The sequence below is a fragment of the Tenrec ecaudatus genome, chromosome 14 (genome assembly GCF_050624435.1).
Source record: "Tenrec ecaudatus isolate mTenEca1 chromosome 14, mTenEca1.hap1, whole genome shotgun sequence".
NCBI lineage: Eukaryota > Metazoa > Chordata > Mammalia > Afrosoricida > Tenrecidae > Tenrec > Tenrec ecaudatus.
Genome location: NC_134543.1, coordinates 87,526,665 through 87,540,145, shown reverse-complemented (window position 1 = coordinate 87,540,145; position 13,481 = coordinate 87,526,665). Strand labels below are relative to the sequence as shown.

The window sequence follows — 13,481 nt, the reverse complement described above, 5'->3', positions numbered from 1 at the left end:
TATCCACAGAAACTCATGTGTATAAGAGAGAGTTTTATAAAAAGGTTAAGTGTGCATCAAGAAAACATCCCAACCCAGTGCTGCCCAAGCCCACAAGTTCAACATTTACCCATTAACCCATATGTCCAACACCAATCCACAAAGTCCTCCTCCATCTCACAAAACAAATGCAATGATGCCGACTGTTGGAGGAAAGCCAAGTAAGTGAATGTGTAAACATCTCAGTGCTGGCAGGGGTCTCCACATTGCTGCTCCAGCACCCAGGGTGCATCGGGGTAGGTCCATGTGACTTCTCCTCAGGGATATCTTGCAGGAAGTAAGCCTTGCCAGCCAAAGAAGGAAACTGGCTAAGGCAGCTACACCCTGGTCCAACCATCAGAAAGCAGTGGCCCAAGAACTAGAAAGGCGAGGCTCACTGAACCATTTATCCCTCCGCCCCTCAATTAACCCGACATGTGTTTATTGGCCAGGTTTGCATAATAAACTAAGTACTTCATGGGTGGAGGGAGAGGAGTGGTCTGTATAAGACATGAAAAAAACATTTTAAAATTTTCAAGGGTTCACGATGGAGAGAGGGTGGGGGAGGGGGGAAATGAGTTGATACCAAAGGCTCGAGCAGAAAATGTTTGGAAACTGAAGATGGCAATATATGTACAAATGTGCTCCACACAGTGGATGGATGTGTGGATTTTGATGGGAGATGTATGAACCCCCAATAAAATGATTTAAAAATTAAAAAGAAGAAAAATGGAATGATATGATATGTGTACTAAATCCCAATTAATAAAGAGAAAAGAAAGTATCATTAAAAAGGAAAAATCAAAATGGATATCAGAAGAGATTGGAAACTTGGTCTTGATGCAATTGATGGCCTGTTGCACAGTCAGCCCCTTGCCCTGTTTCAGCTGATGACATTGAGCTTTTCCATTGCCTCTTCTCACAGATACAGTCAATCTGCTTCCTGTGCCTTCAATTCAACAAACTCCCTATGCACATTCATCATTTACGTTGTTGAAAAACAGATCTCTTTCAAAAAATTCTATCATGCAATCTCCTACTTTGCAATCGCTGCCTTATTTTCCAACTGCTCTTCCTTCCTCCTTGTTTGTGACTTTTTAATTCCAATCACCAACAGTTAATAATCAATGCACCTTAATTCCATGTGTGATCAATTGCAGAACTGAAGACGTTGGTAGTATTCTTCAATTTCTTCAGCACTAGCTTTCGTGATTGGTATATAAGTTTGAATAATAATTGTATTGCTTACCTTTCTTTGTATATAATTATCCTAGCACACAGAGAGCATTACACTTCAGGATAGATCTTAAAATGTCCTTCTTGGAAATGAAAGCGATGCTATTCCTCTTGAAATTATTATTCCAGGTATAGTAAATCATATGATTGTCTCATTCAAAATGGTCACTAACAGTCCACTTCACCCTACTAATGCTTGGAATAGAAATATTTGTATGTCTCACTTCTTTTTTGAAAACTCCTAATTGTCCTCAATTTATATTTCTGATAATTGTTGGATGTCGGCAACTACTTCTTCTTGTTTTGAGTGAAGTTCCAACAGTGAAGTTCCTGAAAGCTTTACTCCATCCAAGTCACTAGGGTTGACTCTACTTTGTGAAGGCAGCTCTTCCCCACATTTATTTTGAGCACCTCTCTCCCTGAGTGGCTAATTTTCTGGTGCTGTACCTGACACTAGTCCCTCACTACTCAGAAGGTTTGGGGTCACTAATTCATCAGAAGTGAACAGCATATATTTTTCTTTCTAATCTGTTCTTAGTCTGGAAGCTCTGCTAAAATTGTTCACCTTGGGTGACCCTAATGGTATTTGAAATCATTTTTAGCATTACAGCAAAATGCAAGCCACCACAGTGTGACAAAGTGACAGATGGATGTTGTGTCAAAAGAGGATGGAGGAAATGCATCATCATTACACTGAAAAGATTAGTAAACCAACCACCATCTCAAGAAGTAGCCTAATATTTAGAAACAATGATATTGAAGTGAGATATACAAGCCATACTGAAGGCATTATCAAAACAAACAAGGGTGTCGGAGTTGACAAAATAGCAGTTGAAAGCGTTCCATAAGTTAAGGAAACAATCATTTTCCCATGCCAAGAAATTTGGAAAACCTTGTAAACTGAATAAAAGAGATTCATATTTCTGCCTATTCCAAGGAAAGATAAAGCAACAGGGTGTGGAAACTATAGAACAATATCATGAATAGCACATGCAAATAAAATTCTGATGACAGTAATTTAAAAATTGGTGTGGCAGTACATTGAACAGGACCTGCCAGAAATTCAAGTTCAGGACAGGATGTGGCATGAGGGCTCGCATCATTGAAGTCAGATGGATCTTCACTGAAAGTAGAGATTATCCGGGGGAAAGAAAGCTTGGTTCTGTTTTATTAACTAGGTAGAGTATTTGACTGTGTGGGTCATAACAAACTAAGGATAGCTTAAAAAGAATGGGAATTCCAGAATACTTCATTGTGCTCATGAGGAACCTGGATATGGACATAGAGCAGTACAAAGGACAGCTGAATGGTTTAAAATCAGGATAGGTGTGTATCAGGGCTAACTGGCAAACTGGATCGAGAAGGATGTGGCATCAGGATTGAAGGAAGGCAAATTAACCACCTACTGGATGCAGATGCCTTTGTTGAAAGCAAAGAAGGTGAAGAGCTTACGGTTGAAGATGAAAGACTACAGCCTCTTCACTGTGGATTCCAATACTCATAACTGAACTAAGAAACAACTGTGTGATAAACAGAAAAAAATTAAAGTTGTTTAAGGTTTCATTTTACTTGGACCCACAACCAATATTCATAGAAGCATCATTCAAAAGAGGAGATGATGTATTGCATTTGGCAAATCTGTTCCACAAGACCTGTTTAAATTGATTTCTTTTAAAAAAGAAACAAAGACGTCACTTTGAGTCATAAGGCTGGTCGGACACTAACCATGGCATTTTCGATCGTCTCATCTGCATGTGAGACCTGGATGATGAGTAAGGAAGAACACAGAAGAATCGATGCCTTTGAATTGTAGAGCTGATGAAGAATGGAAAGTACAAACTACCAGAGGAAAATGCATCTCTTTTCCTTAGATACAACCAGAATGTTCCTTAGAAGCAAAGAAACTTAAGCTCATGCATTTTGGATGTGATATCGTGAGGAACTCCCAGGGCATAACAGTTGGTAAAGAACAGGGGTCAGCTAAAAATAATAAAAAGCTCAAACTTACTTCCATTGAAGCAATTCTGACATATATTGACCATATAGAACAGGAGAGAACTCTCCCTGTGGGTTTCCAAGATTTTAACATTTTTTTAATTGTTTTATTAGGGGCTCATACAACTCATCAAAATCCATATATACATCAATTGTTTAAAGCACATTTGTACATTCATTGTCCTCATCATTCTCAAAACGTCCCCTCTCCATCTCCACCCAAGCGCCTGGCATGAGCTCCTCATTTTTCTCCCTCCTCCCTGCTCCCTCCTCCTTCATGAACCCTTGATAAGTTATAAATTATTATTTTGTGATATCTTGCCCAGTCTGAGGTTTCCCTTCACCCAATTTTCTGTTGTCCATCCCCCAGGGAAGAGGTCACATGTAGATCCTTGTAATCTGTTCCCCATTTCCAACCCACACTCCCTTTATGTTCCTAGAACTGCCACTCAAACCACTGGTTCGAAAGGAATCCTCAACCCTTGATTTCCTGTTTCCAGTTCCTATCTGTACCAGTGTACATGCTCTGGTCTAGCCAGACTTTCAAGGTAGAATTGAGATCATTATAGTGGGAGGGGGGCTGGAAGTATTTAGGAACTAGAGGAAAGTTGTATGTTTCATCGGACCCTGACTGACTCATATTCCCCGACACCCTTCTGAAAGGGGATGTCCAGTGGCCTACAAATGGGATTTGGGTCTCCAATCTGCATTCCCTCTCTCATTCACTATGGTAAGATTTTTTGTTCTGCTGATGCCCAAAACCTGATGCCGTTGACAACTCATGATTGCACAGGCTGGTGTGCTTCTTCCATGTGGACTTTGTTGCTTCTGAGCTAGATGGCCACTTGTTTACCTTCAAGCCTTTAAGACCCCAGACGCTATATCTTTCGATAACCAGGCACCATCAGCTTTCTTTGCCACATTTGCATATGCACCCATTTGTCTTCAGCAATCATATCATGGAGGTGAGCACACAATGGTATGATTTTTTGTTCTTTGATGCCTGATAACTGATCCCGTCTGTACCTCATAATCACACAGGGATTGTAACTTTTTACAGGAGTAAAAAGTCTCATCTTTCTCCTGTGGATGATGATTGGTGGTTTCAAACTGCTGACCTTGTAGTTAGCAGTCCCATCTGTAGCTCCTAGGAAAAAAGAGGTAGAACCTTAATGAGATGCATTGCCATAGCGGCTGCAAAAACAGGCTCAACTATAACAATTGTAAGAATGGTGCAGGACCAGGCACTGCTTTGTTGTTCTGGTGCACATAGAGTCACCATGAGCCAGAAGCAACCTGATGGCACCTAGCAACAGCAATAACAACCACAATGCAGAAACATTTAAGCAAGGAATTCTGGGAAATAAAGTTCTCAACTTAACCAAATTGACAATATTAATGTGTATGATAGTTTACCCCAGAGTCCACAAAAGAGATTCAATTAGCTGCATTTGTCTCGCACTTGGTTGTTACTGGGGTTTTCAGATGGCCTCCTTACCATTTGTATGTCTCGGTTGGAATCTCTGTATGTTACACACCTCATCAGTGAGTAATTTATCCTGCGTTTATCTTTTTACCCTATGTTTCTTTACACGGATGCTACATCCCAAAAAAGACAGAAATAAAATGTGCAGACCTGTTAAGAAATTATATCATTTGACACAATCTATTGAAAAAGCTATTCACCAGGCTAACACAGTGCCACCATGCTGATAAATATTCATATTTTATTTGAAGGAGATTTATAATCCATTATAGTCCACTGTCTGGACAAAATTTATATCTTTCCTTCTTGGAGGACATTTTTGCTAAATGCCAAGACACCTCAGAAGGCCAGGCTCTTTCCTTCTGTATCAGCTTTAGATATGTATGAAGCTCCTTGCGTGTAGACCATCCTCCTTGAGTGTAGATATATTTGAATTTAAAAGAAACCCTCTGCTCCTTTTTCTGCATAGCCAGCACACGATGCTTAGATAATATAAAAAATGATCAGATAATTGCAATGCAATGCTAATTTAAAGAGACGAAATGAGACACATCCCAGTTCCTGTTACACAGAGATTCCAAAGTATTTCTAAACGTACACATATTTCATTTGTTCCTCTTTGATATTTCTTAAATCCACTAACCTAGGCAGAGTTTAAAGAGCCCCGCCACAGCTTTCTGCTCCTGTCCTGTGACAGTCTCAGAAACCACAAGGGCTGTTCTGCCCTGTCAGACAGGGTCGTGATGAGTTGGACTCTATCAGGGGCAATGAATTTGGAGTTTAATGGCCCAGGGGTTAAGCGGCTAACCAAAAGTCAGCAATTATAACTCATAAGGCACTTTAGAGGAAAAATACATGAGAGTCAGATTCTGTAAATATTATGAAATTCAGAAAGAGACAACACCTGTTGATCTTCTCCTATAAAAGTCACACCCATTTGCAGGATATCTCATGTTAATTAAGCCTCTGATCAATCCCCTCTGATTACGGACCAGCATTGGGAAAGGCCTTGCTTCCAGACCAAGTACATTGCAGATGGATTACAGCTATTGTACTTACAATAAAACATGTCATTGATCTCCCTCTGGACTCAATGTGTCATTGCTCAATTTTTCATGTTTTTGCCTCATTATCAATTGAGGCTGTTCTTTGTTTCATTATGACAATATTGTTGGGTCATTTGTTTGTATTGGGTCTTGATTTTATCTGATTCTCTTTATATTCAAAAAAGATTAAGTAAGCCTGTAGATACAATGATTATATCAATATATTCGAACAAACATGGCAGGGGAAGCTGGCAGGAAATGAGGAGCTAACAACAATGAGTATTAGGAAGAAGAGATATCCTGGAATTGATGGTGTTGATGGTCACACAACTATTTTGAATGGGATTGAACAATTAAATGTATTATATGCAATTTGTTTGTCTGCAAAATTGTTAAAAAATAAACAAAATAATTAAAGAAAAAATTCACCTAGGAAATCTGATGAGACTGAGCCGGCTCAATAGCACACCACAAAAAGTTCCTAGAAAAAAAACTCACAAGATTTCTATTGAAGCCTTTGTGTATTTGTGTGTGTGTGTGTGTGTGTGCGTGCGTGTGTGTAGAGATAGAGAGGAAGAGTTTGCACAAATTTCAGCTATCTTATGGTAGTAATATGGAACAGACCCTTCTCACCCCCTGAATGCAAAATATGGTTCAAATTTTAGTTACTACAGTATATTAATTGCAAGTAATTGCATAAATCCTTTTGTCCATAGCCCACAAATTCCTACATGAAGAACTCACTGTTGTGCATCTTGATCAGAGACAAAGCACATCACTTCTTTCAAAATCCATCAGCGATTGTTTACTATAAAGTCATTGGTTCATACCCAGACAGAAAAGTATGTAGTGATGTTCTCTCATTGTCTTCCAATGATGAACCTATGTGAAATTTTACAAAAACAGATCAGTGAAATAATTTATTCAATAATGATGAAAGTGAAAGAAGAAACAAAAATTAATAGCACAGAGTGATAAACCTTAATTGAATATAGTTATAGAAATGCTACTGGCTGTCTGGATAGATATGTATCCAGAGAACTCAATGAAGGCAAAGTTATTAACATAAATGAGGATCTTATGCATATGGAACTTGGCATATTACTTTTCACCTTCCTAAGTGGTTAAAAACTCACCTGCTAGCCAAAAGAGTAACAATCCAAATCCATCGGTCACTTGACTGAAGAACTTCATTTCTTATAAAAATTCACCTCCTTGGAAACCCTAGAAGGCCCGTCGGTGTTTTCTAAGGTTACCTTGAGTCAGAATCCACTGTCCTTGGCATTTTCGTTAGTATATATTTATGAGACTGCCTAGGAAACACAAACAGATGCATTCTCAGCTAATAACTAAATGTTGGCAGTTGCCACTAAGAGGGAGTTGAGTAGAAAGGCTGACAACTTGCTAGTGATAAATCAGTCATTGAAAGCCCTATGGAACATAGTTTTACTCTGATATGTGTGGGCTTTCAACGTGACAGCATCTGTTTTGTGTGTGTGTTTGTTTTAGTTATATATTTATAACTGGCATACAGAATAAGGGAATGCTGCATAGTTTAAAATCTGGAAAGTGTGTGCTAAGGTTACAACTTCTCATCATACTTCTTCAATCAGAGAAACTAGATTATAAGAAGAATGCGGCATCTGGATTGGAAGATGGCTTATTCACAACCTGCGATATGCAGATTACACAACTTTGCTTGCAGAAAGTGAGGAGGACTCGAAGCACTTGCTGATGAAGATCAAGGATTACAGCCTTCAGTGTAGACTAGACTCAATGTAAAGAAAACCAATAGTCCTACAAAAGGACCAATAGGTAAAATCAAGATAAATGGAGAGAAGGTTGACGTTGTCAAGGATTCTGTGTTGCCTGGATCCGCAAGCAATGCTCATGGAAGCAGCGGTCAATAGGTCAAAAGATGAGTTTCACAAGCTAACTCTGCTGCAGAAGACCTCTTTAGTGTATTAAAAGGCAAGGATGTTACTTTGAGGACTCAAGTATGCCACTCAGGTATTCCAGGGTGTTTCCAATGGCCTCATTTGCATGTGAAAGTTAAATATTGAATAAGGATGTCCAAAGAAGAATTGATGCACTTAAATTATGGTGCTGGCAAAGAATTTTGAAAGTACCATAGACTGCTAAAAGGACAAAGCAAAATGACTTGAAAGAAGTATGGCCAGAGTGTTCAGTAGAGGCAAGAGTGGTGAGACTTCATCTTACTTACTTTGGACATGTTGTCAGGAGAGATCAGTCCCTGGAGAAGGCCAAAAAAAAAAAAACAGTAGAGAGGCAATGAAAAAGAAGGCCCTCAAGGAAGGGGATGGAGTGGCACAGTGGCTGTAACAATGGACCGAAGCAGAGGAACAATTGTGAGGATGGCAAACAACAGGGCAAAGTTTTCTTGTGTTGTCGTAGGATCACTATGGGTTGAAACAATACCTACCTAACATTTAAGTTTAATGTTTATAAAATGAAATTTAAAAATGTGGAGCAGTCATCATTGTGTTGCATTATAGAAACAAATCCATAGTCTGGGTATATTAGAGAAAAAAATCCACAGAAACTTATATATAAGAGAGAGTTTTACACAAAGGTTAAGTGCACATCAAGAAAACATCCCAACCCAGTGTTGCCCAAGCCCACAGTCCAACATCAACCCATATGTCCGACACCAATCCACAAAGTCCTCCTCCATCTCACAAAAGACAAGGAATGACACCAACTGCAGGCGGAAAGCCAAATCAGTGAACACGTAAGCATCTCAGCGCTGGCAGGGATCTCCACACGGCTGCTCCAGCACCCAGGGCTGCATCGGGATGGATCCACGCACCTTCTCCTTGGGGTTGTCTTGTAGGAAGTGAGCCTTGCTAGCTGAGGCAGAGAACTGGCTAAGGCAGTTGTACCCTGGTCCGACCATCAGAAAGCAAGAGACCCAAGAACTAGAAAGGTGAGGCTTAATGAGCCATTTAACACTGCACCCTTCAATTAACCCCACACGTGTTCATCGGACAGGTTGGCACAATAAACTACCTCAATCACTTTTCCCATTGGTTAAGTTCACTTTAATATATGTGTATACATAATTTTCACTGGTTTTGCTTCTCTTGAGTCCAAGTACACTTGGTACCAGGAGTGGTTCTAGAGGGAAACAAAATCTTAAGAATAAGTTTTCTAAATTGGTTCTGAAGTCTGATTAGTTTTCAAGTAACTAAAATTTTGCCACCCTTAGAATAAATAGCTCTCCCAATGTTAGGAAGATGATGCATTTGACCAATGAGCTGAGCTGGAAATGTTAATATCCAAAATATCAACAGTAGCAGATGAAGTGTTGGTGATGAGTGAGGCTCTATGTGATAGTGTATTCAATATTTTTGACAATGTTATCAGAATTCAAAATATAGAGAAGCTTTCCCATATCATCTGCTTGTATTGGAAGCATCCCATATTCCTGAGGAGACTTCCTTTCAATTTGTCAGAGTAAGGCTGTCATCCAAGTAAGAGTATTGCAGCCAGCCTAATCATTTCAGAGCTCATTGGTTCCGCAGAACAAGTCCCATTATGAAAGTATTACCTTTTGTTAGATCACATCCTTAAAGGGTATTACTAGGTTTTAACTGCCAAACTACTGAGAATCCTGGCCCAATCAAGTTGACGCAAAACCTTAACAACGGTATAATAATTACAGATAATTATGAAAAGGAAATAAAGATATTAAAGATTTAACGACCTTTCACATTTCTTGTATTCTCAGAATTTGTAAGCGATATTAGATCACATTTCAGTTCTCTTTTGTTCCCTTAGTTCATAATAACTCAAGTGAATGTAATAAAGCTAAACATTCCCTCATTCATTAACTGTGAATTATGAGTTTTTCTTTACATTGTGGGCCCCCTACAGGCCTTATACTCATTATTATTGGAGTAGTTTAGTAGAAAGGTTACAATTTTCAAGAAATCAAATAGTAAATATAATTTATCTCATCATTATTGTGGTCTGAGATAAGTCGACTCCTTACATCTTCCCCACATGACTACCCTGTATGTAAAGCATTTAAGAGCAATCATGACATTTTGAGATCCGCATGTAACTCAGGCCAAGCCCAATTTGAAGGGTTTAATAACTCCCTCTGCAACTTGAGTTGTTTTATTACCTGAGCAGCAGCTGGTCTTTTTTAAGCCGTGTAATTCATTGAATCAATTCATCATCAATACAGTTGTTATAAATACAGAAGTCTCAAAATCGTGAGCCTCCTTTTCCCAGAAATCAGACCTAGGATTAAACTAAGGTCATGCTGTAGCAACGGCTACTCTTTTTAAGCACTAGTTGAGCATTGGAATATTAATAGGTACATAGACATACTTTAAAATCATGGAGATCAACTCATTCACTTCATATGTGAATATTCTGGGGCATCAATTGATTCAGTAAATTGCCCAATCTTGTCAACCGAGGTCAAGATTTGAATCCACGTTTTCTGAGTCACAGATCACTGCTCTTTCTGCTACACTCATCTAATTGAGAACTGTGCTGGAGACATCCTTTTCATCTCAGGTATGTGGACGCAGAGTAGACTAATGTAAATGTTCCTGGGATGGGTAAACTCAGCAAAGCAATGTGGAGTCACTGAAAGAACATGACGTCAGAATAAAACCTCATCAAGAAGTAGGTAGTTGTGTGCTAAAAACTGAGATCACTTTTCCAACCATTTATTCTGGATGTCTACTGCTAAGAGAGTTTTGAGAAGACTCTTGGTGAGATGAATGGGGTTTTGTCATGGATTTTAGGTATGTGTCATTTCAATTAGCTTTCAGTGCCCTTTGGAATCTTCTCAGATCTCTGTGCAAGTGCCCAAAATCATTCTTGTTTTCATTCGTGAGACATGTTATGCCCCATAATCTCCACTGCATTTGCTATTATCATCTTCTGCCTTTTATGTAAACTTATCTCTGATTTGTTCCACATGAACTTTGGAAATATGAAGAGTCTTCGATTACAAATTGCTTTGGTGAAAATCTATAAAGTCCAGATTTTTTTAAATGTTCCGTTTCAGATATCATTGTATTTAATAGAACCTTTCCATTTAAAATATACACAAAATGGAGGAAGTCACTGTAATCACCATGTGAAAGGTGGCCGTCTTTCAAAATGTGTAACGTTGAGGACAAGGATCATTCAGAATGCCTGCCTCATTCTGAAATGAAGAAGTAAATATGGGAGGGAATTTCATTTTTACTCTGAACAAGCTGGACTCAAAAATGAGAGAGGTGGTGTTCCTCTGTAGACATTTCCCATCCCCTTACATTCTATTGCTTTTTCCTCCACACTGAAAGAGGCCATTGTGTGCATTTCAGTTCACAATTTTATTCCCACTAAATATCAATAATGAGTTCACAAACATTCCTCCCTCTAGCATCATGATGCTCCTCTTCCCTTCGAAACCTGTTGGCAGTTAGCTGTGAAGTTGATAAGGTATTTCACCAGCTGAATAACGATTCTAATAATTTAATTTGTATTCCTTTCATGAAAAATTTGAATTTTTCTTGTAAGGCAAATAGCTATGTATGAGAATTCATCTTTAATGTAATTATTTAAAGCACTTGGAAAGGTCAATGGGGAAAATATTTAAGCACTGAAAGTAGGGCAGAAATACAATAATGAGCTATCTGGGGGTTGTGAGTCGCCCCAAAAAAATTCTGTGCAGAAAATCCCACTTTGAGTTTCATCACTGTCTTCTCTCCTAGTTCTCTTCTGATTTGTAAATGTCAGAGTCCCTCCAGAAATCAAGGTGAATGGCTTGGAGCAATCAGTCGGTGGTGACTGAATTCATACTCCAGGGTCTGTCCAGTTCTTGGGAGCTCCAAATCTTCTACTTCCTTTTTTTCTCCCTCGTCTACATAGCCACTGTGCTGGGAAACCTCCTGATTGTGTGCACTGTGGCGTCCGAGCCGCGCCTGCACTCACCTATGTACTTTCTGCTGGGTAACCTCTCCTTCATAGACATGTCTCTGGCCTCCTTTGCCACTCCCAAGATGATCGCAGACTTCCTCAGTGAGTACAAAGCCATTTCGTTTGAAGGCTGCATCACACAGATATTCTTTCTGCATCTCCTAGGAGGCGCTGAGATTGTCCTGCTGATCTCCATGTCCTTCGATAGATATGTCGCCATATGTAAGCCTCTGCGTTACTTAACCATCATGAGTCGGAGGATGTGTATTGGACTCGTGGCCCTTTCCTGGATTGTGGGCATCTTCCACGCCCTGAGTCAATTAGCATTTACGGTAAATCTGCCCTTCTGTGGACCCAATGAAGTGGACAGTTTCTTTTGTGACCTCCCGTTGGTGATTAAACTCGCCTGTGTCGACACCTACATCCTGGGGGTGTTCATGATCTCAACCAGTGGCCTGATTGCCCTGGTATGCTTCATCCTCTTGGTCATCTCCTACACGGTCATCCTGGTCACTGTGCGGCAGCACTCGTCCGGGGGCTCCTCCAAAGCGCTCTCCACTTGCACTGCGCACTTCACCGTCGTGACCCTTTTCTTCGGCCCGTGCATTTTCATCTACGTGTGGCCTTTCACAAATTTCCCAATAGACAAAGTGCTCTCGGTATTTTATACCATTTTCACGCCCCTCCTGAATCCAGTGATCTACACCCTTCGAAATAAAGATGTCAAGGATTCCATGAAGAAACTGGGTAGCCGTGTCTTGAAGTCTAGCAAGACCGGGCACAAGCCTTAATTTCCCTCACACCAAGATGAAACACTTGCTCAGCTTTACCTGCTTCCTTCAATTGATTCACATAATTTCTTATTTTAGAAAAGTAATATTGGTCATCGCAGAACTCTTTCTTGAATCAACCTCGGCACTCACTCACTAAGAGATGTTCATATTTATTCAATCCATACATGACAATTAGGACAGGGCATTATCAAACCCCTACTCAGTATTTTCATTCACATTTTAGAATTGCCAACTTTTGTCAGATATAAACATTTATTTGCATATTCCTTCCTTCAAAAAGCTCATGCATTTTTGTTTTATTGCTTTTGTTTATTTATATTACATATTGTGTTTTAATATATATAAACATTAATTTACCCTTATTTTAGATGTATCACTTAGTGACATGTTTAAATTGTTATTCAACATTCCCAATAACTATTTCCAAATTGTTCATCCTCTTAACAGAAACTCTGCCTCCCCTAAGTAATGAGTTGCCTGTTCCTTCTCCCTCCAACCTGCCCCTGAAAATCACAGATAAGTTCAGGTCTCCATACATAAAATATACGATATGCAAATGGATAAAGACATTTATGTGTTTTCTTTTTTTTGTTTTAAGTAGATTTTTCCTGTCTCTTGCCATATTCTCTAAGAAAGGAGGAAAAGTATGGAAACCTCAGCACCTATCATGAAAAACAAACCAAACTTACTGCCATCGAATTGATGATATGTAGCATATTCCTAGACTGTAACTCATAAAGGAAGTAGAAACCGTGTCCTTCACTCTCAAGGAGGCTGGTGGTTTTGAACTGCTAACCTTGTAATTAGCAGCCGAACCCATATCCACTATACCACCATGGCTCCTATCCTATAAACTGCAGAACTGTGAGAAAAAATTAACTCATAATGGTGTCCATGAATGGATTTCTCTAGTTCCAAAATCAGAATAAAATGAAAAGTTCTTGGTAAGTAAAATTATTT

General features: G+C 39.3%; 1 protein-coding gene across 1 annotated transcript; it reads left to right on the top strand.

Annotated features, from left to right (window-relative positions):
- The first annotated feature begins 11,570 nt into the window (after nucleotides 1-11,570).
- On the top strand, nucleotides 11,571-12,518 carry LOC142425571 (olfactory receptor 4K3-like). The gene has a single exon (XM_075530838.1). It carries the CDS (start codon nucleotides 11,571-11,573, stop codon nucleotides 12,516-12,518), a length of 948 nt encoding a protein of 315 aa, XP_075386953.1.
- The last annotated feature ends 963 nt before the right edge of the window (nucleotides 12,519-13,481 follow it).

What these genes read in the sequence shown, in the direction of transcription:
- LOC142425571 (XM_075530838.1), top strand. Translation starts at nt 11,571, where the DNA reads ATGGCTTGGAGCAATCAGTCGGTGGTGACTGAATTCATACTCCAGGGT.